At 37.2% G+C, this 27,551-nt stretch overlaps 1 protein-coding gene across 11 annotated transcripts in view; it reads left to right on the top strand.

The window, feature by feature from the left end:
* OCIAD1 (OCIA domain containing 1) overlaps positions 1 to 14,112 on the top strand; it is a 30,262-nt gene extending 16,150 nt beyond the window's left edge. For 6 of the 11 annotated variants that reach the window (XM_017540293.2, XM_017540289.2, XM_017540291.2 and 3 more), the window contains exons 5-9: positions 1,676 to 1,723; positions 2,761 to 2,899; positions 4,669 to 4,838; positions 9,964 to 10,116; positions 13,583 to 14,111. In XM_017540293.2, coding sequence (XP_017395782.1) covers positions 1,676 to 1,723; positions 2,761 to 2,899; positions 4,669 to 4,838; positions 9,964 to 10,116; positions 13,583 to 13,620 — 548 coding nt within the window. In that variant the 3' untranslated portion in view covers positions 13,621 to 14,111. Of the gene's footprint in view, positions 1 to 1,675; positions 1,724 to 2,760; positions 2,900 to 4,668; positions 4,884 to 9,963; positions 10,117 to 13,582 lie in introns of all 11 variants that reach the window. The other 5 variants (XM_037742640.1, XM_037742639.1, XM_017540294.2 and 2 more) reach the window with 3 other exon arrangements.
* Positions 14,113 to 27,551: the final 13,439 nt, after the last annotated feature.

The raw sequence follows: 27,551 nt of genomic DNA, 5'->3' as shown, positions 1-27,551 counted from the left end.
CTCCTACATTCTCACCAACACTAGCTATTTTTATGTCTTTTATATTTTAGCCATTGTGATAAATGAACACTATTATTGATTACATTGTGGTTTGAATTTGTATTTCCCTGTGACTAATGAAGTTGAAGACCTTTTCATTTGCTTATACCTCATTTCAGTATATCATTGTTTGTGAATTATCTGTTGAAGTCTGTTTACCAATTTTTTCATTGAATTGTCTTTTTTCCTACTGGTTTTGTGAGACTTCTCTCTATATTTTGGAAGTAAGTCTTTTGTCAGATATGTATATTGTGGGTTTTTTTTCTCCACTCTGTTTAACTGTAGTTTTCAGTGTTAATAGACTCCAATTTATCAGGTTTCTTCTTCCTGATGAGTGCATTTTGTTGACTCTTTAAGATCTTTGTCTACTCCAAGGACACAAACATGGTTTCTTATGCTTTCTTCTATAAGCTTTTTTTTTTTTTGTTCCTGCCTCAGGTTTATTTGTACAAATAACACAGGAGGACCCCAGCCCTGTGTAGATGGTAGCCTGGGGCCGGGGTCGCACCAGTCCTTCTGTCCTCACATTGGCAGACAGAGATGCCTACTCTGAAGCCTTTGTAGGGATCTGGGCACCTTTGGGAGCCTGAGCTGGAACTGAAACTGGAGCTGCATCCTGGGCCTTGGTTTGATCCTTGGCCTTGGCCTTTAGCTGGCAGAGCCTGAGCCCCTTGGCAATGCGGGCATGAGCTCGCTCTCCAATCTTGGAGTGGGCAATGTAGGCAAGTCGATCCAGCTTGCGGCTGACACCCTTTGGGATCTTGGGCTTAACCTTGGGCTTTACAAGGGCCTTGATAGCGTTGGCTCATGCACTCATGGGCCTTGGTGTTGTTGGCCTGCATCTTCTTTAGGCCCTTCTTGTTGTGCTTCTTGGCAAAGCTCATGTTCCTCAGAAACTTGAGTCCACCCCCTTAAGAGATTTGTGTCTTTGTGATCAGGGTTTCTTGTACTTAAGTACAAGATTGTCTTGTACTTATTAAGTACCTTTCCTTGTACTTAATACCAGATTGTCTTAATTACTGCAGCTTTATCATACAGGTTTTGCTATGTGGTGGTAGTCAGTTCTATAATACTGTTCTTCAGTGTTGCCTTGGCCCTTTGTGTTCCACATGACTTATAAAGCTTTTCAATTTTGGCAAAACTTTTGATTTTAATTGGGATTACATTGAATTTATAGGTGAAGTTATGGAGAATTACCATCTTTAAATATTGAGTCAATTCTCAGTAAGTTGTAACTTTGAGTGTAGAGATCTTTCATATCTTTCATTACATTTGTTCCTGGGTTTTGAGTGTTTTTTGGGTGCTATAATTAATTCTGTCTTTTAAAAAATGTTTGACTTTTTTGTTTATTGTTGGTATAAACAGTTTTTCATGTATACACATGTGTATATTTTTGGTCTATAGAAAGATCAAGTGATCTTTCTAAATTCACCTTTTCTAATACTTTACAGAGTCTTTTGGATTTTTGTCATATTTCTCTTGATATTGAAGTCATTTGATTTTCCCTATTAAACAGCCTAGGGTTCTCTAGGGCCATGGAAGGAGCTAATATTGTCAGATTATATTTAAAAATAGTCTTTACTGGTTTTTCTTTCTTTAACAATGTTACTCAGAAATACTTAACTCTTTTCTTTAGGAATACTTTCAAGTCATCCCAAATATGGTTCAATCCCTAAACTTATATGTAAGTATGAACAACGTTGTAGTTTTCATAGCTTTTTAAAATTTAAATACAATTATTTTTATCAAATGTTTTATCATATCTTACTCATATTAGTTATATGGTTACATACTCTGATAAATCAGTTTGTTAAAGCATTTCATTAAGTGGATTACTTGGATATTTTATTGTTAGCATAAAAAATTTGTTGAAATAGGTATTTTTTATATCTTTATAATGTAATAGAACTCTTAATTTGAAATTATTTTGTAAGGATAAAGTATTTGAAAATAAATTTTTGGTCTGTCTATGGGGAAAGAAAGTTGTGCAGATATTCTGATTAATCAAAATAAACTATATTTAAAATTAAGCTTAATTTTTAAAAGAAATCTCTAATGTACATTTTAAAATGTAAATAACTGTAACTTATTTACATGTTGCAATATAGTTAATAGAAAAAGAAGCTACATTGCTCTCCAAAAGAAGTACCTGAGGCTTTTCATGAGTCTTTCAGGTTAGCCTTTCTGTTGTATTGGAAACTCATGTGATGCAGTAATTGCCACATTTAGGTTATGCTTCGTAATTTATTACTTTAAGAGATTTGTTGTACCTAATTTTATTTTAAAAACAATCTTGTGAAAATGGCTGTACAAATGATTTCCTGTTTTATATGAAGATAATGGACTAAATCCTTGTCATGAGAACAGAACTAGAAATAAATAAATGTTTTGATGTTTTGATTTTTTATCCATTTCTCTTCCCATTATACCTTTACTAAATCTTTCCTGTATATATTATAAAGTAGTATATTATAATTTACTTATAGCTACTTTATTTTGGCATACTATGTTTTTTAGGAAACAGAATTATATCCATAGACTCTGTCTATGAACTCTGATCTGATTTAATTTTGATTCTTCTACGATTATTTCAGAAAATCTCAGCCTTTCTAAACCAAAGACATATTTAGAATCACACTTTAAAAAAATTTTTTCTTTTAGAAAATACTTTTGTCTGAAAGTCACATTCAGTTACACTTTTTGTTTGATTTTACAAATAAGTTGCTTGTATCATGGGATACTTTGCTGGAAAACTTTCTTATGTGAAAACTTGCCAAGAGAAATTCAGGAACCTTGAAAATTCCCCCCTTGGAGAAGCTTTACGATTGGCACAAGCACGACGACGATCTTCACCACCTGGGTAGGCCAGATTCTCATCTTTACTTAAGATTTTTAATTTTTAAGTAACAGCTAGGTGTTTCTATAATTCAGGGCTCAAAAAAATTGCCTGAAAGGACCATTGGATACTGTAGGCTAAAAGTAATTTGCTTCAAAAATTGGATCAAGCCTTGCCACCATTTATTTATGAATGAATGAATGAATGAATGAAGAAATGATGGGGCGTCCCTCTGTTGCCCAGGCTGGAGTACAGTGGCATGATCCTAGTGCACTCCAGCCTTGAACTCCTGGGTTCACAGGGCCCTCCTGCCTAAAGCTTCCTGAGTAAATAGGACTATAGGTGTGAGCCACTGCACACACCTAATTTTAAAAGAATGTCGTTTTAGATATGGGGGACTCACTTTGTTGCCCAGGCTGGTCTTGAACTACTGGGTTCAATCGATCCACCTGCTTCAGCTTCCCAAATTGTTGGGATTATAGGTGTGAGCCACTGTGTCTGGTTCCTCATTTTTGTTTTGTTTTGTTTTGAAACAGAATCTCACCTTGGCTCCCAGGCTGGGAGTACAGTAATGCAATCTCAGCTCATTGCAACCTCTGCCTCCTGGGCTCAAGTGATCCTCCTCCCTCAGCCTCCAGAGTAGCTGAGACCACACGCGTACACCACCATGCCTAGCTAATTTTCGTATTTTGTAATAGAGACTGGTTTTACCATGTTGTCCAGTCTCGTCTCAAATCCTGAGCTCAAGCGATCTGCCCCACTTGGCCTTCCAAAGTGCTGGGATTACAGGAGTGAGCCACTGCCGGACTTCATTGTTTTAAATATAGAGTTGTATCCTATTGGGAGTACATGTCCTAGAATAAAGGAGTTTATCTTGATTCAATTTTGCAAACACCTTTGGTTACTATAGTTTGGACTTTTCTTTTGAACTCCCAAATGTTATCAATTCCATCTCTTAACAGATTTTAACTTAATTTTAGTGCTTCTTAAACAGATAGGCAAGCAATGTAATCCTCATGAGAGAGAATTACTTGTATCTGCTTTAGCAAATTAGTGTTTATATAGATTCTTGGCTGTGACATTACCTTCTCAATTGACATGGGAAATGGACATGGTTATTGAAATTAGACCTGATTTGAAGTGCTTTTTCTTTCCAAGAACTTTCAAACATACTAAAATTATCTTGAAAGGCCAATGTTAGAAAGTTGGGTATACATTTCCTATTTTTCTGTGTTGACAGTGACCACTTTTAAGATGTATAAGTGGGTCAGGACTTCTTAAAAGTGTTTTGTTGGCAGAAAGAAACAGACCTCATTTTACTGCTTATAAATAACTGTGTTAAAAATTATTTTGAGGCCAGATATGGTGGCTCATGCCAGTAATCCCAGCACCCAAGGCAAAAGGATTGCTTGAGCCCAGGAGTTTGAGACCAGCCAGGGCAATATAGTGAGACCTTATCTCTACAAAAAACCAAGTGGTGGTACATGCCTGTAGTCCCAGCTACTTGAGAAGCTGAGGTGGAAGGATCGCTTGAGCCTAGGAGATGGAGATTGCAATAAGCCAAGACTGTGCCACAGCACCGTAGCCTGGGTGACAGAGCAAGACCCTGTCTCAAAAAAGAAAACCTATATCTATATCTGTATCTTATTTCCAAAATTATATCTATCTATAGATATAGATATAGATATAGATAGATATAATTTTGGAAATAAGATATATAAAAGAAGTTATTTTAACACTTTAAGATACAGGCAATGACTCATTTCTTAACACAATATGGTTTTCATTTACAGGCACTATTATCAAAAATCAAAATATGACTCAAATGTGAGTGGTCAATCATCTTTTGGGACATCCCCAGCAGCAGACAACATAGAAATGCTTCCTCATTATGAGCCAATTCCATTCAGTTCTTCTGTGAATGAATCTGCTCCCACTGGTATTACTGATCATATTGTCCAAGGTAGAAACTTCTCTTGAAATGAATTACAGCATTTTATGGTCCAACGTATGTATAAACTTTATTTGATGACTTTCTGCTGGATATCACCTGTGTACCATGAATCATCAACGTAAACACAGCATGTTTGTTTTTGTTCATTTGTTTCTTCATTCATTCAACTTTTCTTGAGGACCAGTAGGTGTCGAGTACTCTGCTAGATGTGGAAGAAGATGAATAACACTTGGTTATTGTCCCTGAAAAAGTCTCAGTCTGTTAGAAGATACAGAAATACAAGGATGAATTACTAGTATGTCCCGGTAATTGAAAATACTAAGGCAAACTTAGTGGAATAGTGAAGAAGAAATGATAAGTTGTGTTTCAGGGAGTAGAGGCTCCAGGAAAGCTTTATAAATGTTACATTTAATAGGCTGAGTTTTAAAGGCTTTCAACTTCCTTGTCTGTAATATAAGAAATAACTGTTGTCAAGTGAGAAAATCCATGTGAAAATGCTTTGTGAAGTTTGTAAATACTAGCTTTGAGGATCACACATATAAATGCAACAACATCAATTTTGGATTAAGACTTGGATTTGAATCATGATTGATATTTGCTAGCTATGTGACCTAGTAATACTACTACTACATAATGTAGTAGGATTATTATAACTACTTTATAATCATTTCAGTTTCTTGATCAGTTGAAGGAGGCGCAGTGGTTCATGCCTGTAATCCCAGCACTTTGGGAGGCCAAGGTGGGTGTTTCACGAGGTCAGGAGTTCAAGACCAGCCTGGTCAAGATGGTGAAAATGTGTCTCTACTAAAAAATACAGAAATTAGCTGGGCATGGGTGCCAGTAATCCCAGATACTCAGGAGGCTGAGGCAGAGCATTGCTTGAACCCAGGAGGTGGAGATTGCAGTGAGCCAAGATCACACCACTCCATTCCAGCCTGGGCGACAAGAGTGGGACTCCGTCTCAAAAAGAAAAACAAAACAAAACCTAACCTTTCTTAATGAACTGTTGGAATTAGATGAAATAATCAGGGACAATGCCTGGCAAATAAACTCTCAAAAAAACATTAGTTTCTTTCCTTCAGTCTAGTTTGCAGTGAAAGATGAGGAATTAGAAATAGAAAATACAGGTCTACAATTCTTTAAAATCCTGAAATTCAAAAAGCTTTGAAAACCAAGTTTTTTTGTTTTTGTGTTTTTTAGTAATTAAACTGGTAATAAAATCTGGCCTGAATTCATTTAGCAGCATACCCTGACCTAAACTCACATGAGTTATATAAACGTAGACTTTATTTACTTTGCCAGATAAGATTTTTCCATTATTTCATTGTAGAAATATTAACATGTTTGCTTACTCATTGCTATATCAAACCTCTGAATGGATGGATATTAAGTAATGTAAGGGGTATATACTATAGTATTTTTCTGAAATCTAAGAAACTCTGAATTGTGGAACATATCTGACCCCAAGGGTTTGGATAAGGGATTATGGACCCTTGTAGAGTATATTCTTTAAATTTTAAAAGATTAGAGGGAAAGAAGTTAAGGGGACTGGGAGGGGATACAGTGGAAAGGGAGAAGTTTATTATAGGTCAGAGAAGGTTCTAGAGAATGCAGAAGGGGGTTCTAGGTAAGTCAGAATATAAAGTAGCCACTAGTCATATGTGGCTATTTAAATTAGTTAACATTAAATAAAATTTAAAATTTGATTTCTCAATTGCTTTGGTAGCAGCTGTTCAGTTGCTCAACAGTCATGTGTGCTAGTGGCTACCATGTTAGCACCAATACAGAACATTTTCTTCATTGAAGAAAGTTATGTTGGACAGCACTACTTCAAAGCAAAAGTTGGGGCAAAGGGGTATTAGTCTTGTATAAAGGAAGAGACAGGAGAGAATGGAAGTTGAGATGATTAAAGAGTTTGGATGAAAGTTGTTAAGAGCCTCTTAATCCTCAACTCCAATTCTTTATTTTTTTCATTAGTGGTTGGAAGCAAAGGCATCAAATAAGTCAAAAAAGGAAGGAAGGGAGTGGGCAGATTAGGAGAGAATGGCTAAAGTTGCTATCTTACCTCCAAAGGCAGCTGTCCTTGTTCCTCACTGTGTCTCATTTAACCAGTCTAAAGTTCAAATCCATTTTTCTCGTACAGTAGTCCCCCCTTATCCATGGGGGATAAGTTCAAAGATGCCTGTGGATGCCTGAAACCTCAGATATTACCAAATCCTTTGTATGTTTTTTCCATCTAGATGGCTACTAACAGGCATATAGTGTAGACAGCACAGATATGCTGGACAAAGGGATGATTCAAGTCCTAGATGGACCAGAGTGGAACTCCACAAGATTTTATCACACTACTCAAGACAGGGTATAATTTAAAACTTATGAATTGTTTATTTCTGGAATGTTCCATTTAATATTTTCAGACCATGGTTGACTGCGGGTAACTGAAACCCTGGAAAGCGAAACCACAGATAAGGGGGCACTACTGTATCTAGACATGCACTAACACTTTCCTTGTAATGACTTGCATCCATCCCACTATTTGCATTAGGAAATTCTGTTACATTGTTTCTTTTCCATACAGAAGCCAACAAACAAAAAGCCCTTTGGCATCTACCCACAGACTACTGCAAGGCCATGTCTTAATATTATTTTGTGCCTTCCACAGCAGCTATCCAGCCATCCACTGCTCTGCTTTCTGACCCCCTTCTCTAAATCAAAGTGGCCACTTTTCTACTGCTCTCCACGTGGGCCATCAGTGGCCTGCTTTTGCTTTGCCCCAAATGCTGTCCTCCCCTACCAGGGCATCTTCTTTGGTTTAAGTCCTATTTTAGTTGTCCTTTCTTTTACCAGGAATTCAGAGAGCTATTAATCTTTTAAAATAGCAAGTACTCCTTCATAGCTGTTAGGAGACTTAGAGTTTATTACAGTCAGATTTAAGTGCTGCTTTACATTTTCCTATTCCTTCCAGTTCTTTATAACCTTCCCAAAATAGTAAATCATGTTCTCTCCACAATGCAGGACATTCTCCCCAGTCTTCTTCTGTCTGATTTTTACATTCATTATTTGTTCCAGAATTTTATAACAGTAAAATACTTTTTATAAGAAAAAGTATTAGACCTGAAAGGAACTTCAGAGATCATCTAATCAAACTGCCATATTTCACAATTGAGAAAACCAAGATTCAGAGAAGCTTAGTGATTTGCCCAAGGACATTCCCTAATTGTCAGCAGGGTGGGGTTAAGAACCCAACTCTGAAGTTGGGTTCCTGAAGTATACATGATTTCCATCAGAATTTTTAATATATGGTGAAGGGAAGTGAGTTCAGTAATTACTTATCACTAATGAAATGCAAAGTGTTTTAAACCCAATATAAGATTATAATATTTTTCTTTACATTCTTTTTTTCGTAAGAAATTTTAGTTTTGAACCATCATATAATACTAGAACTAATTAGAAATTTAAATCTTCTTTGTCTTTCATCAGTACAGTATATGTTTATTTAGCAGAATTAAAGTTTATGGTTGAAAACAGCCTGGCGCAGTGGCTCATGCCTGTAATCCTAGCACTTTGGGAGGCCGAGGTGGATGGATCACTTGAGGTCAGAGTTCAAGACCAGCCTGACCAACATGACAAAACCCACTTTCTACTGAGAATACAAAATTAGCCAAGCATAGTGGCACATTCCTGTAATCTCAGCTACGTGGGAGGCTGAGGCAGGAGAATCACTGGAATCCAGCAGGCGGAGGTTATAGTGAGCTAAGATCGTGCCGCTACACTCCAGCCTGGGTAACAAAACAAGACCGTCTAAAAAAAAAAAAAAAAAAAAAGAAAGAAAAAATTATGATTATATAGTTGTATTGCTTAGAAAATTCTAATTATTCACTGACATCTTACCTTTGAGTTCTGAATAAGTATCACAATTATGTTTTAGAAAATTATATTAACTAACATTATATTAAAATTATATGCCCAATTTGTATATCTCATTGAAAACATCTTTGAAAAATAGTACTTTTGGTGTGGTATGTAAGACTATAAGCATCTCTTTTTTTTGGATGTTCATATGGCCGTTTTTGCTGTTATAAATTTTATAAATTGTGTTCACTATTTGATCCTGTCAACCAATGTTAGAAGTAACCGCTACATTATATTTACATTTGACTCTATGATAATATGTGATGTTCACACTTTGACTCTCTTTTGGAGAAATAAAGAATAAATGTTAGTTCCCAGGCCAAAATAATAGTTGATACTTTCTTCTGCATCATCATTGCATCTGTTAGACCAGAGTGAAAACAATACATATTCTGATTAAAGGCTATGTTTTATACTTTTCAGTATTATTTTCACTTTTTTTTATTTTGTTTTGTTTTTGGTTTTTTTTTTTGAGACAGAGTTTTGCTTTTATTGCCCAGGCTGGAATGCAATGGCGCGATCTCGGCTCACTGCAACTTCTGCCTCCTGGGTTCTAGCAATTCTCCTGCCTCAGCCTACTGAGTAGCTAGGATTACAGGCGTGTGCCACCATGCCCAGCTAAATCTGTGTTTTTAGTAGAGATGGGGTTTCATGGTGGCCAGGCTGGGATTACAGGTGTGAGCCACCGCCCCTGGCCTATTTTCAGGTATTTTTGTTTAAATTTCATAATGGTAAAATAAACGATTTTTGACATAACTGAAGTTGTTTTCATAGAGTCTTTGGTTATAGGAATATTTAACTATAAAATTATGTTAAGTAAAATCTAGACTGTGTCAAGTTTTATTCAGTTGTTACTGGTAGAATATATTTCTCTTTTAATTCTATATACAGTATGAATAAGTTCAGTTTAAAACACTGGTATTTTAATGAGTTTAATTTGTACTGTTCTATATTATGATATCTATTTTTCTTCTGGCTGTGGTTTAGTTTTTAAATTTTTTGATGTCCATTTTAATTTTAGTAATAAAAGCTTAAAAGTAAAAGAGGAAATAAATTTTAGTTTGATAATTATCTTGGTGAAATTATAGTACCTGTGAAACGGTGGTAATAATCTGATTCTTTTACTTTATTTCGGTTGTAGGTAAGGAGCATTAATAAAATTTAGTTGCTTAGATTTATACAAATCCTTTTATTACCATTTATTAACTGTTTGTTGTTTTAGGACCTGATCCCAACCTTGAAGAAAGTCCTAAAAGAAAAAAATTTACATATGAGGAATTAAGGAATAAGAACAGAGAGTCATACGAAGTATCTTTAACACAAAAGACTGACCCCTCAGTCAGGCCTATGCATGAAAGAGTACCAAAAAAAGAAGGTATGATAGTTTAGTCTGAATCACTTTACTGTTTAGGATTGGAAACTAAAGCATTACTTTAAAACAGTACTATAAAAATTAATTATATTAATATGTGATTTAACTCTTTAAGCAATTAACCAAAGTAAAATATTTTTCTAAAGAGTAGTTACTTTACGATTATCTATTCTTCCATTTTTAAGGTATTCCAAAGGCTATTTTATGTTAGAAAATAAAGTCCAGGCCAGGGATGGTGTCTCATGCCTGAAATCCCAGCACTTTGGGAGGCTGAGACGGTTGGATCACTTGAGGCCAGGAATTGGAAACCATCCTGGCCAACATGGTGAAACCCCGTCTCTGCTGAAAATACAAAAATTAGCTGGGCATGGTGGTACCCGCCTATAATCCTAGCTACTCAGGAGGCTGAGACAGGAGAATTGCTTGAACCCAGGAGGCGGAAGTTGCAGTGAACCGACATCATGCCTGGGTGACAAAACGAGACTCTATCTCAAAAGAATAAAGAAAATAATGAAGTCCAAATAGTAAGACTTAAGGCAGCAAGATTAACTTTGTAACACAGGGTAGAGATTATATACTCATTTGACTGTTTTCCCCTTGTAACAAGTCTCCTTGGAGATCTGATATTCTTATTTTCCTAATGATATCTCTATTACACAAATCACTGTGGTGAACTGAGGTTGGCATTGCTCTGTAATATACCATTTGTGGCCTAAGCACAGAATGATTGAGTAATGAGATTGATTTTCTTGTACATTTGGGTTTTTTCATTCTGGCTTTTTGTTTCATTTTTCTGTTTTTTAATTTTTTTTAATTTTTTGAGATGGTTTCACTCTGTCACCCAGGCTGGAATGTAGTGATGTAATCATGGCTTACTACAAGCTTGACCTCCTGGGTTCAAGCAATCCTACCTCAGCCCCCCGAGTAGCTGGGATCACAGGTGTATGCTACCATGCCTGGCTAACGTAAAAAAATGTTTTGGTACAGTGGGTATCTCCCTATGTTGCCCAGGCTAGTCTCAAATTCCTTGGCTCAAGCAATTCTTTCACTTTAGCCACTGGAATTATAGGTGGGAGCCACTGTGCCTGACCTTTCTTGTACATTTGTGAAATTGAAAAAGCAGCTTCTAAGGCATTTCCAAAAGGGGAATTTAATCTTTTTAAAAAACAAACAAAAACTGTACTTTAAAACGTGAATTTTTAAATCCTGATTTCTTTTAAGTCTTTTTGGAATAGCTGTACATTAGCCAAAGTAAATTTTTTGATACATGTTTACCTCTAAAGGAAGAGGGTATTTGAATAGGGTTTTATAGCTATTTCAGTATAAGATTTTATGATTTTCTCTTAAGGAATTTCAGAGTATGTGTCATTGTTTCAAAGGTTTTCTATTTACTTTAAAAATAGAAGGAAAGAATAGGTCTTTGGTGCCATCTAGAAGGTCATATGCCACAAAGAATGCAAAAATACATAAAAGTCCTTAGTATGGCCAGGTGCAATGGCTCACTCATGTAATCCCAGCACTTTGGGAGGCCGAGGTGAATGGATCATGAGGTCAGGAGTTCAGAACCAGCCTGGCCAAGATGGGGAAACCCCATCTCTACTGAAAATACAAAAATTAGCTGAGCGTGGTGGTAGGTGCATGTAATCCCAGCTACTCAGGAGGCTGAGGCAGGGAATTGCTTGAACCCAGGAGGTGGAGATTGCAGTGAGCCAAGATCAAGTCACTTTACTACAGCCTGTGCAACAGAGTGAGACTTTGTCTCCAAAAAAAAAAAAAAATGTCCTTAGTATTTGTTGTTTTGGTCAATTTTTAGAGCTAATTTTATTTTTAATTATTCGCGGTTGCTTCATTTGGAGTTCTTATAACAATGATAGATAATATGTGTGTCATATTACTGATGTAAAAAAAAATCTAGCTTTGAAATAAATTAGTAATCTACCGTACTTTTAAATGTTTGTCATCAAACGATGTTTAGTGTAAACTATGCATCTAGTGGCTGTTGCTCTATAATATGTAAAGACTTTGGTACTTTGTTCTACTTATTAATTTGAGGATTTAGATTGTAAGCTCTGTGAAGACAGAGAGTTATATTTTTCTCATTTTTGTAATTTTTTCTATTATTGTCCGAATAGCATAGTACCTTACACTGTATCAGAAATTGAGTATTTTGGTTTAGGCTTCTGTAGTAATAGAGGTTAAGAAAAGGAAATTTGGTAGACCTTTAGCATTTGCTGGATTTTGACATTTGTGAATTTTGACTGTGAAGTCTTTAAGTTGTATTACATGACAAAAATAATGTGAAATGATACTTTTTTGGTAAAAGCTGGTTTTATATAGTGTGCTTTATATAATATGTAATTGTGCTTTATATAATTTAAAGACTTATTTTGAAATAGTTTCAGTGATTTTCTAAAATATCATTGAAATTAGTACAGGGTAGATTCACAGGGTCAGAAATTGTTACTTAAAGTTTCACCTTTAGCTTTTGTGGTTGATATTTATCTAATTAGAAATTAAGATTCAGAAATTTACAAATTCAAGCACATCTAATTAGAAATTAAGATTCAGAAATTAAAAAAATTCAAGCACATATTCCATTAGCTGCCAGAGCAGTGTCACCACACATCCTTTACCTTCTAGAAAACCATATACCATATACTTAGGAGGGAATGAGGAGCAAGGGGAAAAGGCAAAATGTGAAGGATAAGGATATGTAATGTCTTAGTAGAATAATGAAATAATTTTCACTTCATGTATTCCCTGAAAAGGGTCCACACTGTGATAACTGCTGCTTTATATGGTTATGATTACTCACAGACAGGCTATGTGGAAGAAGAGCCAAAAGGCAAAGGAGTAGAAAAGACAGAGGAGCATGTTTCAAAATGTAAAATATAGAGTACTAGTGAAATGTGGTAGTATTTTCTTCTCATAGTAGTGTTAACAGCTCTGAGAGAGAAGATTGAATTAATCACAACTTGAAGACTTGACCATTTCTACTGCTGTATTTTTTGTGAAAAACAAAAATTTAAATGTTTGTTTTATTATTTCCCACTTTTTTTTTTTTTTTTTGCATATAGCTTAATATGTGCCACACTTACTTAGGTAGTATGGTGAAGATGTAAAGGTACCCAGGCTTTGGATCTAAACAGACCTGTACTCAAACTTCAGTTCTTCTCATTAGGGCTTGTACCTTGGGCAAGTTACTAATCTGTTTTCCCACCATTAAAATGAGGATTGTGTTTAGAAGTTTGTTATGAGGATCAACTATTTATGTAAAATTCTAGTTACAATGCATTTGTCCATCCCCAAGTTCACAAAAGTCTGGCCATCCCCTTTTTGTAATTATAATTTGATTCTCATCTGCTTTTATTCAGATGAGAGAGAAACATAACTTTTCATCATAGCAACAAACTTAATGTTTTTCACTTATTATTGTTGGGAATCATCAATTATTTGTGCTTTTTCCTAGTCAAAGTAAACAAATATGGAGATACTTGGGATGAGTGAAAAATTACATCATTGGACCCACTGAAGAAGTTTCAATATCCAGCTTCATCTAGGTGGTCATGAATGCCTGCATGCTTTGAGCTCAGCAGCAGTCTTCATAAACACATTTAAAACAAAATCCTGGGTTTTTTGTGGTTTGACTTCTGTGGTGTTTTTAAAAAACACAGATTTTTAGTGTTAATGTTGTGTAAATGTACTCACCTTGGGGATTCATTTGAATGATGGTATTACACCATGATTGTATATAGTTTGTGAAATTGTTGCAAGGGCAAAGATACTCTTATAAAACCATCAAGAGATTATAATGCTCTAGAATCAGCATATATGAATATAAATGATAGCTGCATGTTGAGTTGGGGTGGGGGGGAAGCAAGCATAATTTTTAAGTGTGAAGCTTTACATCAAGAAATTATTAAAAAGCTTTATTTCTCCAGTATTTGCTGTATTATCTTAATGTTTATGACAAATAAAATGTAAAGGAACATGCAACAGCCCTCATCTTCTTTGATTTTATGGTTTTATTGTTTGCAATTATTGATGTAGTTTTTAAGTTATTTAAAATTAGTTATAGGAAATAAAAGTCATCTATAATATTTAACAATATATGCCTGTAATCCCAGCACTTTGGGAGGCTGAAGTGGGAGAATTGCTTGAGTCCAAGAGTTCGAGACCAGCCTGAGCAACAGAGTGAGACCCTGTGTTTACAAAAAATAAAAATTAGCTGGCGATGGTGTCGCGTGCCTGTAGTCCTAGTTACTTAGGAGGCTGAGTTGGGAGGGTCACTTGAGCCCATCGGTTCTAGGTTTCAGTGAGCTATGATCACACAACTGTACTCCAGCCTATGCGACAGAGTGAGACCCTGTGTCTAAAAAAATATGATGAAGGTGATTTATGTAGATAAATTGATACATAGTAAATACACCTATTTATTTGCCAAATGGCACCAGATTCAACATTGCTGGGAAATCTTAGCTGGATCACTAGACACATTTTCTATTTTTGATCACCACAGGTAACAGTATTGCTAAACTTTACTGCTTATAAAGGGTCTCTTCCAGCTTCCAATAACATTTTCCTCCTTCTGACATCTTACTTGGAAGCCCTTTGGGCTTCTGCTACCGTTGCCCTCAAGGCCCTTTATGATTTTACTAGCAATCTCAAAATCCTGGCAACTTCATCTGCTACTCGATCCCAAAGTTAATGCCATATGTTTTAGGTTCTTGCTATGGCAGGACCTCACTTTCAGCTATGAAATTTCTTTTTAAAAATTTATTTTGGGGGGTACACAGGAATATATGTGGGTTACACGAAATTTTTGATATAGGCGTGCAATGCGTAATCACATCAGGATAAATGGGATATCCATGTGTTACAAACAATCCAATTATACTCTTAGTTGCTTTAAAATGTATGTAGATATTTTTTCACTATAGTCACCCTGTTGTGCTAGCAAATACTAGATCTTACACTATTTTTTTGTACCAATTAACCATACCCACTGCACCCATCTGTCTCACTCCCTACCCACTACCCTTCCCAGACTCTGGTAACCATCCTATGTCACCATGACTTCAATTATTTTAATTTTTAGCCCCCATAAATAAGTGAGAACATGTAAAGTTTGTCTTTCTGTGCCTGGCTTATTTCATTTAACATAATGACCTCGAGTGTCACCATGTTGTTGCAAGTGACAAGATCTTATCCTTTTTTATGGCTGAATAGTACTCCATTGAGTACATGTACCACATTTTCTTTATCCATTCATCTGTTGTTAGATACTTAGGTTGTTTCCAAATCTTGGCTATTGTGAATAGTGTTGCAGTAAATATGGGAGTGCAGATATCTCTGACATACTGATTTCCTTTCTTTTGGGTGTATACCTAGCATTAGGATTGCTGGATTATATGATAGCGCTCTCTTTTTTTTTTTTTTTTTTTTTGTGTGTGTGTGTGTGTGTGTGTGTGTGTGTGTGTGTGTGTGTGTTTGAGGCGTAGTTTTTCAAGGACCTCCAAACTGTTCTCCATCATAATTGTAATAATTTGCATTCCCACCAACAGTATATGAAGGTTCCCTTTTCTCCACATCCTTGCCAGCATTTGTTATTGCCTGTCTTTTGGATAAAAGCCATTTTAACTGACAGGAGAGGACATGTCATTATAGTTCTGATTTGCATTTCACTAATAATAATGTTGAGCACTTTTTCATATACCTATTTGCCATTTGTATGTCTTCTTTTGAGAAATGTCTCTTCCGAGCTTTTGCCCATTCTAATATCACTTTTTTTTTTTTTCTTCTTTTTATTGAAACAGGGTCTCACTATGTTGCCCAGGCTGGTCTCAAACTCTTGAGCTCAAGTGATCTGCCCACCTCGGCCTCCTAAAGTTCTGGGGTTACAGATGTGAGCCACTGCACCTGGCCTATTATTTCAAACCTCAGCATCCACGAGAGGATGCCCATTTTTTAATGGGATTATTAGATTTTTTCCTATTGTTTGTGTTCCTTTTATGTTCTGGTTATTAATCCTTTGTCAGATGGATAGTTTGCAAATATTTTCTCCCATTCTATGGGTTGTCTTTTCACTTTGTTGATTATTTCCTTGCTATGAAGAAGCTTTTTAACTTAATGTGATACCATTTGTCCATTTCACGTTGGTTGCCTGTACCTGTGGGATATTACTGAAGAAATCTTTACTTAGTCCAATGTCCTAGAGTGTTTCTTCAATGTTTTAATAGTTTCATAGGCTGAGGCATTAGATTTAACTCTTTGATTCCTATTGATCTGACTTCTGTGTATGTGAGAGACAGGTCTAGTGTCATTCTTCTGCATATGGATATCCAGTTTTCCCAGCACCATTTGTTGAAGAGACTGTCCTTTCCACATTATATGTTCTTGGCACCTTTGCTGAAAATTGAGTGGACTGTAGATGTATGCATTTGTTTTGGGGTTATCTGTTATGTTCTACTGGTGTATGTATCTGTTTTTATGCCAGCACTGTGCTGTTTTGGTTACTATAGCTCTGTAGTATAACTTGAAGTCAGGCAACGTGATTCCTCCAGTATTGTTTTTTTGTTTTGGTTTGGTTTGTTTTGTTTTTAGGATAGCTTTGGCTATTCTGGGTCTTTTGTGGTTCTATATAAACTTTAGGATTTTTTTTTCTATTTCTGTGAAGAATGTCACTGGTATTTTGATAGAGATTGCATTGAATCTGTAGATTGTTTTGGAAAATATGGACATTTTAACAATGTTGATTGTCTAATCCATGAACATTGGAATATTTTTCTGTATTTTTATATCCTCTTCAATTTCTTTTTCCTTTTTTAATTTTTTATTATTTATTTATTTATTGAGATAGAGTCTTGCTCTGTTTCTCAGGCTGGAGTGCAGTGGCATGGTCTTGGCTCATTGCAACTTCTACCTCCCAAGTTCAAGCAATTCTCATGCCTCAACCACTAGAATAGCTGGGATTACAGGCATTTGCCACCAAGCCTAATTTTTGTGTTTTTAGTAGAGACAGGGTTTCACCACATTGGCCAGGCTGGTCTTAGAGTCCTGCTTAAGTGATCTGTCCACCTCGACCTTCCAAAGTGCTGGGATTATAGGTGTGAGCCACCACACCAAGCCCTGTTCAGTTTCTTGCATTAATGTTTTCATTGTAGAGATCTGTCGCTGTTTTTTTTTCTTCTTCTTTTGAGACAGCATCTCACTGTCGTCCAGGCTGGAGTGCAGTGAAACAATCATAGTGTACTGCAGCCTCAAACTCCAAGGCTCAAGTGATCCTCTCACCTCCAGCCTCCCAAATAGCTAGAACTACAGGTATATACCACCATGCCCAGCTAATTTTCAAATTTTTTCCAGGGATAGGTTCTCACCACGTTGTCCAGGCTGGTCTCAAACTTCTGGCCTCAAACAATCCTCCTGCCTCCATCTCCCAACATGCTAAGATTATAGATGTGAGCCACCATGCCTGACCCCCTTTCACTTCTTTGATTAATTCTTAGATATTTTGCTTTCTTTGTAGTTATCATAAGTGGGATTACTTTTTTTTTTTCCAGATTATTCTTTGTCAGAATGTAAAAATGCTACTGATTTTTGTATGTTGATTTCATATCCTGCAACTTTACTGAATTCATTTATCAGTTCTAATAGTGTTTTGGTTGAGTCTTGATTTTTCCAAATATAAGATCATATCATCTGCAAACAAGGATAATTTGACTTCTTCCTTTCCAATTTGGATACTCTTTATTTCTTTATCCTGTCCAGTTGCTCTAGTGAGGACTTCCAGTACTACACTGAATAACAGTGATGAAAGTGAACATCCTTGTCATGTTCCAGATCTTAGAGGAAAGGCTTTCAGCTTTTCCCATTCTATATGATACTAATTATATGTCTGTGTATATGGCTTTTAATGTGTGGAGGTACATTCCTTCTATTCCCAGTTTTTTGGGGTCTTTGTCACGAAGGGATGTTGAATTTTGACCAACACTTTTTCAGCATGAGTTGAAATGATCATTATGGTTTTGTCCTTCATTTTATTGATATATGATATATCACATTGATCTGTTGAACTATCCTTGCATCCCTGGGATAAATCCCATTTGATCATAATGATCGTTTTAATGTGTTGTTAAATTCGGTTTGCTAGTATTTTTTCATTAATATTTATCAGCAATACTTTCATGTAGGTTTTTTTAATGTGTCTTTGTCTGGTTTTGGTATCATGGCAATACTGGGCTCACAGAATGAGTTTGGAAGTATTTCTTCCTCTATTTTTTGGAGTATTTTGAGTAAGATGGGTATTAGTTCTTCTTTAGGTGTTTGGCAGAATCCCCCGGATGTTTTCTTGTTCCACATCACCTGCTGTTTGAGCCTGAGGGGGGAAGCCAGTGGAATGTATTTCTATCTGGCAAAAAAGAAAAAAAAAGGCTTGGCAGAATTCAGCAGTGAAGTCCTTGGGTATCAGGCTTTTTTTTGCTGGGAGGTTTTTATTACAGCTTCAGTCTCATTGCTTATTATCCCTGTGTTCAGGTCTTGGATTTCTTCATGGTTCAGTCGTGGTAGTTGTGTATGTGTCTAGAAATTTATCCATATCCTCTAGATTTTCCAGTGTATTGACATACAGTTGCTCATAGTAGCCACTAATTATCCTTTGAGTTTCTACAGTGTCAGTTGTAATGTCTCCTTTTTCATCTCTGATTTTGTTTGAGCCTTCTCTCTTGTTTTTTTTTTTTTAGTCTGGCTAAAGGTATGTCAATTTTGTTTTTCACCAATATATTTTTGTTTCATTGATGTTTGTATTGTTTCATTTGTTTCAGTTTCATTTACCTCTGTTTCTGCTGTGATCCTATTATTTCTTCTACTAATTTTGGGTTTGGTTTTCTCTTGCTTTTCCAGTTCTTTAAGATGAATCATTAGGTTGTTTTCTATTTTATATATATAAGATAAGTGTAGTTTACACATCACAGCTCCAGTATTGCATGCATATATAATATATACATATTTTGTTTGTTTGTTTTTGAGGTAGCTACTTAATAGCTATAAACTTCCCTCTTAGTGCTGCTTTTGCTGTGTTTCATAGGTTTTGGTGTGTTGTGTTTCCGTTTTCATTTGTTTCAAGAAATTTTTCAATTTCCTTCTTGATTTCTTAATTGATCCACTGGTCATTCAGGAGCATATAGTTTAATTTCCATGTGTTTATATAGTCTGCAAAATTCCTCATTATTGATTTCTAGTTTTATTCCATTGTGGTCAGAGCAGATGCTTGATATTTATTTTTAAAAAATGCTTTATGACTTGTTTTGTGGCCTAACACATATCTTATACTTGAGAATGATCCATGTGCTGAGAAAAAGAATGTGTATTTTTCAGCCATTGGATGAAACAGCCTGTAAATATCTATTTGGTTCATTTGTTCTATAGTGCAGATTAAGTCTGATGTTTCTTTGTTTATTTTCTGTTTGGAAGATCTGTCCAATGCTGAAAGTAGGGTATTGAAGTCTCCAGCTTTTATGGTATTATAGTTTCTCTGTCTAGTTCTAATAATGTGTGTTTTATATATCTGGGTGCTCTAGCATCGGGTGCATATATATTTATAATTGTTACATCCTCCTGCTGAATTGACCTCTTTATCACTATATAATGATCCTCTCTGTTTCTTCTTATAGTTTTTGTCTTGAAATCTATTTTGTCTGATATGAGTATGGCTACTCCTGCTTTTTCTGGCTTCCATTGGCATGGAATATCTTTTTCCATCCCTTTATTTTAAGTCTACATGTGTCTTTATATTAAGTGTGTTTCTTATAGGCAACAGATCATTGAGTTTTGTTTTTTTTTTTTTTTAAATCAATTTAGCTATTCTGTGTCTTTTGGCTGGAGTGTTTATTCCACTTATATTCAATGTTATTACTGGTGAATAAAGACTCACTCCTTCCATTTTGTAATTTGCTTCATGGTTGGTTGTGGCATTTTCTTCCTTCTTTCCTTCCTGTCGGCCTTGTAGTGAAAGTGATTTTCTCTGGTGACATGATTTAATTTCTTGCTTTCTATTTTTTGTGTATCTGTTGTATGTTTTTTAAAATTAATCCAGATCTTAGCAGCTTAACATATGTTTTTTGATTTACAGTTACCATGAAGTTTGCAAATACTATCTTATAGCCCATTATTTTGAGTGTATAACAACACTCATTGCATAAACTAAAAATGAAAAAGAAAACTAATAAAAACTCTACACTTTAACTTCATCCCCCTGCTTTTTAAATTTTGATTGTTTTGCTGGGTGTGGTGGCTTATGCTTGTAATCCCACCACTTTGGGAGGCAAAGGTGGAAGGACAGCTTGAGCCCAGGAGTTTGAGACCAGCCTGGGAAACATGGTGTGACTCCAGCCGTACAAAAGAAAAAGAAAAAATTAGCTGAGCATAGTGGTGTGTGCCTATAGTCCCAGTTACTTGGGGTGCTGACAGGGGAAGATCACTTGAGCCTGAAAGGTTGAGTCTGCAGTGAGCCATTGATCACACCACTTCCCTTTAACCTGGGCAGCAAAGTGAGACTGTCTCAAAAAATATACAGATGTATATATAAAAAATAAGTTTTTGTTGTTTCTATTTATATTTTATTATACTATGTCTTGAAAAGTTGTTATTTTTGATTGATTCATCTTTTAGTCTATCTACATAAGTGTAGTTTACACATCACAGTTACAGTGTTATAAAATTTTGTATTTTTCTGTGTCCTTACTATTACCAGGGAGTTTTGTACCTTCAGATGATTTCTTATTGCTCATTAACATCCTTTTCTTTCTGATTGAAGTACTCCCTCTAATATTTCTTGTAGGTCAGGTCTGCTGTTGATGAAATCCCTCAGCTTTTGTTTGTCAGGAAAAGTCTTTATTTATTTCTTTTTCATATTTGAAGGATATTTGCACCAGACATACTAATCTAGGCTAAAATATTTTTCTTTTTTCTTTTTCTTTTTTTTTTTTTTNCTCTGTCACCCAGGCTGGAGGGCAGTGGTGTGATCTTGGCTCACTGCAACCTCTACCTCCCAGGTTCAAGGAATTCTCCTGCCTCAGCCTCCCGAGTAGCTGGGATTACAGGCATCTGCCACCACACCCGGCTAATTTTTGTATTTTTAGTAAAGATGGAGTTTTCCACCGTGTTGGCCAGGCTGGTCTCAAACTCCTGACCACAGGTGATCCACCCGCCTCAGCCTCCCAAAGTGTTGGTATTACAGGCATGAGCCACCACTCTCGGCCCCGAATATTTTTCCTTCAGCACTTTAAATATGTCATGCCACTGTCTCCTGGCCTGTATGTTTTACACTGCAAAGTCTGCTTCTAGATGTATTGGAGCTTCGTTGTATGTTGTTTCTTTTCTCCTGCTGCTTTTAGGATCCTTTCTTTATCCCTGACCTTTGAAAGTTTGATTATTAAATGCCTTGAGGTAGTCTTCTTTGGATTAAATCTGCTTGGTATGTATATATAAAACGTAAGTTTTTGTTGGGATACTAGCAAAACTGTTTGGTGTGCTATAACCTTCTTGGATATTGTTATCTTTCTTTAGGTTTGAGAAATTCTGTTATTACATCTTCAAATAAACATTCTACCTCTATCTTTTTCTCTACTTCCTCTTTAAGGCCAATACCTCATAGATTTCCCCTTTGAGGCTACTCTAGATCTTGTAGGCACGCTTCATTGTTTTTTATTTTTTCTTGTCTCTTTTCACTATGTGTTTTCAAATAATCTGTCTTCAAGCTCACTAATTCTTTCTTCTGTTTTATTATTTCTGGTATCAAGAGACTCTGACGTATTCTTCATATGTCAAAATTTGCATTTTTCACCATCAGAATTTCTGCTTGATTCTTTTAAATTATTTTAATTTCTTTGTTAAATTTATTAGATACAATTCTGAATTCCTTCTCTGGGTTATCTTGAATTTCACTGTGTTTCCTCAAACCACCATTTTGTATTCTCTCTGTGAAAGGTCACATATCTCTGTTTCTCCAAGATTGGTCCCTGGTGCCTTATTTAGTTCATTTGGATGGTTTCGATGCTTGTGGTTACTCAATGGTCTCTAGACATTGATGAGTTATGTATTTATTGTAGTCTTTACAATCCGGGTTTGTTTGTACCCGTCCTTCTTGGGAAGGCTTTCTAGGTATTCAAAAGGGCTTGGGGGTTGTGATCTAAGCCATGTCTGCATTAGGGGGCACTCCAAGCCCAGTTATGCTATGGTTCTTGCAGACTCATTAAAGGTACTGCTTTGGTGGGCTCGGATAAGACCCTGAAGGATTCTCTGGATTACCATGTAGATACCCTTGTTCTTTTCCCTTACTTTATCCCAAATGGAGTCTTTCTCCCTGTGCTGAACCTCCTGGGGCTGAGGATGAGATAATACAAGCACCCCTGTGGCCACCACCACTGGGTCTGTGGGTTATATCTAAAGCCAGCACAGCCCTGGGTGTCATCCAAGGCTTACTCTAACTGCTACCTAGCTACTGCCCCTGTTTGCTCAAGGCCTTAGGACTCTACAATCAACAGGTGGTGAAGCCAGCCAGATGTGTATCCTTCCCTTCAGGGTGGCAAGTTACTCCAGGACCTAGGCAGGTCCAGAGATCCTGTCCAGGAACCAGGGACTGCAGTTAAAAATGTTGAAAGTCTACCTGTGTTCTACAGCAGCTAAGCTGGCCCTTAATCCATGAGACACAGTTCTTTCCACTCTTCTCTCCCATTTCCACAAGCAGAGGACCTCACTTGTGGCCACCACCACCAAAGGCACGTAAGAGATACTGCCAGACCATCGCCGATGGTCCCTTAAGACCTAAAGCCTTCTCAGTCAGCTTGTGGTGAATGCTGCCAGCCCTGGGAGTCCCTCTTCAGGGCAGTGGGCTCCCCTATGGTCCCAGGGAAGGTCCAGAAATTTTGTCCAAGAGCCAAGTCCTAGCCCAGGCATGGTGGCTCACGCCTGTAATCCATCCCTACACTTTGGGAGGCTGAGCTGGGTGAATCATGAGATCAGGAGTTCATCAAGACCAGCCTGACCAACATGGTGAAACCCTGTCTCTACTGAAAATGCAAAAATTAGCTGGGGATGGTGGTGCATGCCTGTATCCCAGCTACTCAGGAGGCTGAGGCAGGAGACTCTCTTGAACACAGGAGGCGGAGGTTGCAGTGAGCTGAGATTGTGCCACTAAAAAAAGGGCCGCGTCCTGGAATTGGGGATCCAAAGAGCCTACTCAGTACTCTTTTCCACTATGGACAAGCTAGTACCTAAGGTGCAAGGCAAAGTCCCCATGACTTTTATTCTGCTTTCCTCAAGCAGGAACCTCTCACTGTAACCACCATAGCTGAGAATCTGCTGGGTATCACCTGAAGCCAGCATGTCTCAGAGTCTCACCGGAGTCTCATGGCATACTCTCTGGGTATCACTGCTGGTTATTCAGGGCCCAAGGGCTTTTTAGTCAGCAGGTGAAGGATCCTGCCAGGACTGGGTCCTTCCCTTTAAGGCAGTGGGTTCCCTTCTGTCCCTGGGTATGTCTAGAAATGTAATCCAGAAGCTTAGCTTATCCTGGAATGGGGGGCCTCCCGACTCTGACGTCCCCTATTCTACTGTGGCTGAGCTGGTATCCAGATGCAAGACAAAAGTCCTTTTTAATCGTCCCTCTCTTCTCCTCAAACAGAAGGAAGGTGTCTCTTTTGGAGCCACTAGCTGTGCTGCCTGGGGTTGGGGAAGGGTGGCAAAAACACTCTTAGCTGCTTTGCTGATACCTCAGTAGTTGCCCTTCCCCGTCATCTGCTGGCTCCAAACACAGCTTAGCACTAAGACTTGCCTTGGAGTCGCAGTCCTTGTGACCTACACTGTCTTTCAAGTTTATTTAGGATTTCAGAGCACTTCAGCCCATGGTGGTGAGGCTTGCTGGAATTCCACTGGGACGGACGATTCCCTTCTGGCTAGGGATGGTCTAAATGCTAGCTCCATGGGCAGGCATCAGCTGAGTTCAGCCAATTCCTGCTGTGACAGGGCAGCTCTGAGTTTAATGTAAAGTCTCACAATTGTACTCTCCCTCTCCCAAGCATACAGATTCTCTCTCTGTGCCATGCAGGTGGCTCAGGAGGATAGGAGACAGGTGGCATTAGCAATTCAAGACTATCATCCTTCTTCAGTGCCTCTTTCAGTGATTCGAAGTTAAAACAAGATACTATGAGTACTCACCTGATTTTTGGTTCTTCTGAAGGTGGTTTTTTGTGTGTAGATAGTTGTGACACTTGGTGTTCCTGTGGTGAGAGGATGATCAATGAGCCTTCCATTCTGCCATCTTGCTCTGCCCTCCTACCAAACTTTTGAATTAGGATTTTATAGAAAAGCAGAACTGCTATCAATGACCTAGAATAAGGGATTTACTACAGCGATCAGACCTTAGGCAACTGCTGATGGATCAGCCTATGGGCTATTGCTTTCGTGTCTAGTACTGGGCATGTTTTTCTTACGCCCATGATAGAAACAGAAATGGAAACAGAACAGCCCTCTTTAAGCTTAAGTTTGGAGCTTCAGCACACCTTCATTTTGGGCTCATCTTTTGCCTAAAATCATATCCACAAGCTGAAGGTCAAGAAGATAGGTAAGTATGCCCCCATTCACAGTAGGAAGGTAAGGCAAGACTGCATAACAAAAGGTATGGATGTAGGAGAGGTAAGTGTTAATAATGAGGGCCAGTAACAATCGACTATGCAGTCTAATTATATATTCTTCTATTTCATTAATAGTAATAAGTAGTAATAACTAACATCCATTGAGTGGTTACTTTGAGCCAGGCACTGTTCTAAATAATTTATAAGTATCAGCCCATTTAAGTATCATCAGAAACCTATCGGGTAAGTCTAATATTTCCATTTTACAGATGAGGAAGCTGAGTCCTGGAGCAGATAAATAATCCAAAGTCAAGTAGGTAGCAAGTGGTAAAGCCTGGATTTGAAGCACAGGGCCAGATGCGGAGCCCCTCTTGCTAACAGTTCCAGTGACTACAACAAAAATTATAATAATCCTGCCCCTTAATGAGCTGGTCTATCTATTTTTTGGAGTCTTTGTGTATGAGGACACCACAAACCAAAAGCTGCCCCAAGACCAGGTTGTGACTGGGCTGGAAACCCACTCCAATGGTGAATAAAACTAGGGCCCTTTAGCCAAATTCCAGGAAGCAAGCTTTCCAATATTTCAAGGCAATTTTGTGAAAGAGGAATGAGAATTGTATTTTGTAGCCACAGGCAAATTGCAGATTTAAGCTGACAAGCATTTATGAAATGCCCGTATCTGCACGTATACTGCTTGAGGATTCAGAGATAAGATAAAATGAGTACATTTTCTGTCTTGGAGGACTTTTCAGTCTAGAACAGGAGGGAAGCAAACTTGGGCTCCCTGTACAGCTTTCTGAAGACTTTAAGCTGGGCCGTGTACTGGGTTACATTCTGGAGTGGTAGTTGTCCTTCCCTTGGAAGTACATATGTAGGTCCTGAAATCTCGCCTCCCAGGACAGTGCAGGGGGGACTTCCACAGTGAGTGCTGTGGGGGTTGGATTGGATCCCAAGCCAAGAGCTGATGATGAGAATATCAGCTCCAGGAGAATAAGATTTTGCTGGTTATAGTCACTGCTATATTCCTAGGACCTAGGACAGTTCCTGGTACAGAATGAGTGCTCAATATTTAAATATATGAAAGAATGTGAATATTTTAAAACTGGGAGATTTCACATAAAAGCGTACGTTTGCTTGCATTGAATGTTGAAAAAGTGGAAGATATGGTAACAGTGGGCCCATCTATTTTTGTGTATGGCAGTGAAGAACACACCTTTGTTTAACATACCACTAGCTCAGCTCCACTGATGACATTGTCTGTCTGGTCCTGTTCTTTGCAGGCTCTGAGTTAATCACTGAGATCTCTGTCAACTCCAGGTGTCTACAAAACTGAATTTTATACTTGCAATTTTGGAGCAGAGTTCCAAAATGGAGAGGTTTTCTGTTGATTAACAGGTTGCATTGTTTGAATATCAAGAAAATTGCCTATATGACATTTGCATTACATTTCATTACCTAATCAAATCATTCAAGATACATTGTTATTACTTTCATGTTAAATCAGATGAACCATCTATTCTGACAGCAAAGGAAGATAATACTTTTGTTTAAATGAGAATTTTAAAATATATAATAGGCATTATATACAGTATATTATATGCTACATATATTATTTATGTATGTAATAATATACAGTATAATATCTATATGAGTCTTTCTGGAAACCTGATCTATTTTGATATGAGAAACAAAAAAGGATTATTCCACTATTTTTTAAATTGTAAAACACATTTCATGAGAATACAGTTTAGAGTTATAAACTTTCAACTCCAGGACCACACAAACTGAGGCAAAATTTATAACAAATGATCACCTTAGTTAATGGTGGAATGTTTGGTTAATGCCTTTGAAACTAAAAATATCTTGAAAGCATCCTTTCGAGTCAGTGACTTGTATGTAAGCCAAGAAAGAAACACACTTCTAGGCATCACTGGAGTACCATGGGGATGCATGGAATTAAAGAAATCATTTTGATGTTTTCTGGTTGAGGAAGGATCTTCCTTATTTTCATTAGTGTCATTATCCTCTGGTAAAAATGTTTCATTAGGTTATCTAGAGGAACTTCAAATGTGTTAGACAAGGTTTGTTAATCTCAGATATCAAGTTTGTCTCCTCGTACAGGTGCATCCATGGAGAAACTACTGTTATATTTTAAATTCCATTAATCAAATTCAAAATAATGGAATGATTTTCATTTTCTTCACTGTACAATGTCAGTTCATATCATCCTAGGGAAAGTTTGCCAATAAAATTGATTAGACATCCAACTTGTACTACCATGTAGTCTCATCAGTTCTTTCACATGAGTTTATCTACAATTTTATCTTGCTGTTCTTTTCCAAGGTTTTTGTTATGGTTTTTTATTATGAAGGTACTGCTTTCATAAGCTTGTGACCAGCGTGGTGATGAGTGTTGGTAATGGTGAAATGCCAAAAGGCAGGTGCTGTTCTTTTAACACAAGAAACAGACATTCTGCCCTAAGTACGAGCTTTCTAATATGTACAATAGAAAGGCAGCTCGGTGTGGTGGCTCACGCTTGTAATCCTATCACTTTGGGAGGCCGAGGTGAACAGATCACTTGAGGTCAGGAGTTCGAGACCAGCCTGGCCAACGTGGTGAAACCCTGTCTCCACTAAAAATGCCAAAAAATTAGCTGGCCCTGGTGATGCATGCCTGTAATCTCAGCTACTGAGGAGGCTAAGGCAGGAGAATCACTTAAACCTGGGAAGTGGAGGTTGCAATGAGTTGAGATTGTGCCACTGCCCTCCAGCCTGGGTGACGGAGGTAGATTCTATCTCAAAAAAAAAAAAA

This window comes from Cebus imitator, unplaced genomic scaffold, assembly GCF_001604975.1.
Source record: "Cebus imitator isolate Cc_AM_T3 unplaced genomic scaffold, Cebus_imitator-1.0 Scaffold124, whole genome shotgun sequence".
NCBI lineage: Eukaryota > Metazoa > Chordata > Mammalia > Primates > Cebidae > Cebus > Cebus imitator.
Note: the sequence above shows the minus strand (reverse complement) of the source record. Positions and strands in the feature narration are given on the sequence as shown.